Here is a 1,411-nt window from a genome sequence, read left to right as displayed (position 1 = left end):
GATGTTTATGGTGCATGCAGGTATTGGATTATTTTATCATTATTTGCATACTTGCATTGTCTCCTGCTTTCCTTTGGGTTTTCCGCCAGCAAATGCGGCAATATGCCACACAAATTTGTATTTACATATGTGTATTCAACTATTGTTAGAAAAATCTATTTTAAAAATGCGCAAAATCGATGAAGAAAAACATTGCAGGCGGTATACACATACACATTCATATGTACAAAAATGTAACATGAAATATGCAAACGATATGTCAGCAGCAAATTTATTGGCAATTCCACAATTTGGCCCAATAGCATGCACAAGCGTATCGACAGCAATAGATGGGCCGTAGGCATCGCGATAGCTATGCACATAATCCTCTTGCTGCTTACCTACACATTTTTAGTATGCACAAAAAAAGCGCACAATTACATACATACACTAGCTCTTACCCGGTGCACTTCGCTACACCTAAATCGATTAAAACTCTTAAGGGTTTTTACTTTGTGTTTTATTTCTTGTTGTAAAACTATTACTTATTTATATAACATTTTAGTATACAACATTTTTGGTTTTTCCACCTGGCGCGTAAATGAATAAGCACCTTGGTGTTCCCACTCTCGAACATGCGACATACAATTGGCCGTGGGAGAAGCACGGTTCTTCCAAATAGACGCCGCACACTCGAAACGTTTGCCCTTGCGATTTGTTGATGGAATGTAGTGGTTCTGGTGGCGGTTCCAATGCAGGCAGTTTCACTTTGCCACCGGAGCAGCACATGCCAGCTGTTTCTCCTCGAAACTTCGCTGCATTGCAATGCGTACAAATAATATCCATTGCTCCAATGGAACCATGCAGGCTGTAGTCGCAGTCAGGATCGTAGTGAAAGCCAACATGTTCCATTTGATCGCGAAGACGAAGCGGAACTCTGCCTTGGCGATAATTTGGCCGTTGATTGTCTGCGGATTCAGCTCTAAACTGTGCACGCCGCTCTCTGTACACCGCTCTACCTCGGGCATTCACTTGAGCGCGTTGCTTTTCGCTTTGATTTCTTCTCCTTATTGACATTCGATGTGAATCACGCGTATGCCTGCCAACCGTATTACGTCTGCGTAGTGGAGGCATTTTCTAAAGTATTCTTTTCGAATAAATGTAGCAAATCGATTGAATTAAATCTGGAAAAAACACACAATGTTGTTGTCAATGTTTTTTAATAATTGTAAACATTCGCCAGCTGTTTCTGTTTATTTATTAGTAAAAGGCAGGACTGCCAATCTTGCGGCAAAACAATAATAAAAATCCAAAAAAACACGTAAAGCCAAACAGAATTAATTGCAAAACGTGCAATGATACACACATTAAATTTCTTATGTGCACCCTCCACACAGACCCCAATCACTTCTGAAAATTTCATTTTATGTGC

The 1,411-nt window shown here is 40.2% G+C and overlaps 1 protein-coding gene across 1 annotated transcript; it reads right to left on the bottom strand.

Moving 5' to 3' along the window:
* Positions 1-481: 481 nt before the first annotated feature.
* Positions 482-1,014, bottom strand: LOC118741668. Its single transcript, XM_036473641.1, has one exon. The coding sequence runs from the start codon at positions 889-891 to the stop codon at positions 541-543; it is 351 nt and encodes a 116-aa protein (XP_036329534.1). The 5' UTR covers positions 892-1,014; the 3' UTR covers positions 482-540.
* Between the last annotated feature and the right edge of the window lie 397 nt (positions 1,015-1,411).

Source organism: Rhagoletis pomonella, unplaced genomic scaffold (genome assembly GCF_013731165.1).
Source record: "Rhagoletis pomonella isolate Grant_MI unplaced genomic scaffold, Rhpom_1.0 Rhpom_scaffold_00006, whole genome shotgun sequence".
NCBI classification, from domain to species: Eukaryota; Metazoa; Arthropoda; class Insecta; order Diptera; family Tephritidae; genus Rhagoletis; species Rhagoletis pomonella.
Note: the sequence above shows the minus strand (reverse complement) of the source record. Positions and strands in the feature narration are given on the sequence as shown.

What these genes read in the sequence shown, in the direction of transcription:
- LOC118741668 (XM_036473641.1), bottom strand. Translation starts at nt 891, where the DNA reads ATGGAACATGTTGGCTTTCACTACGATCCTGACTGCGACTACAGCCTG.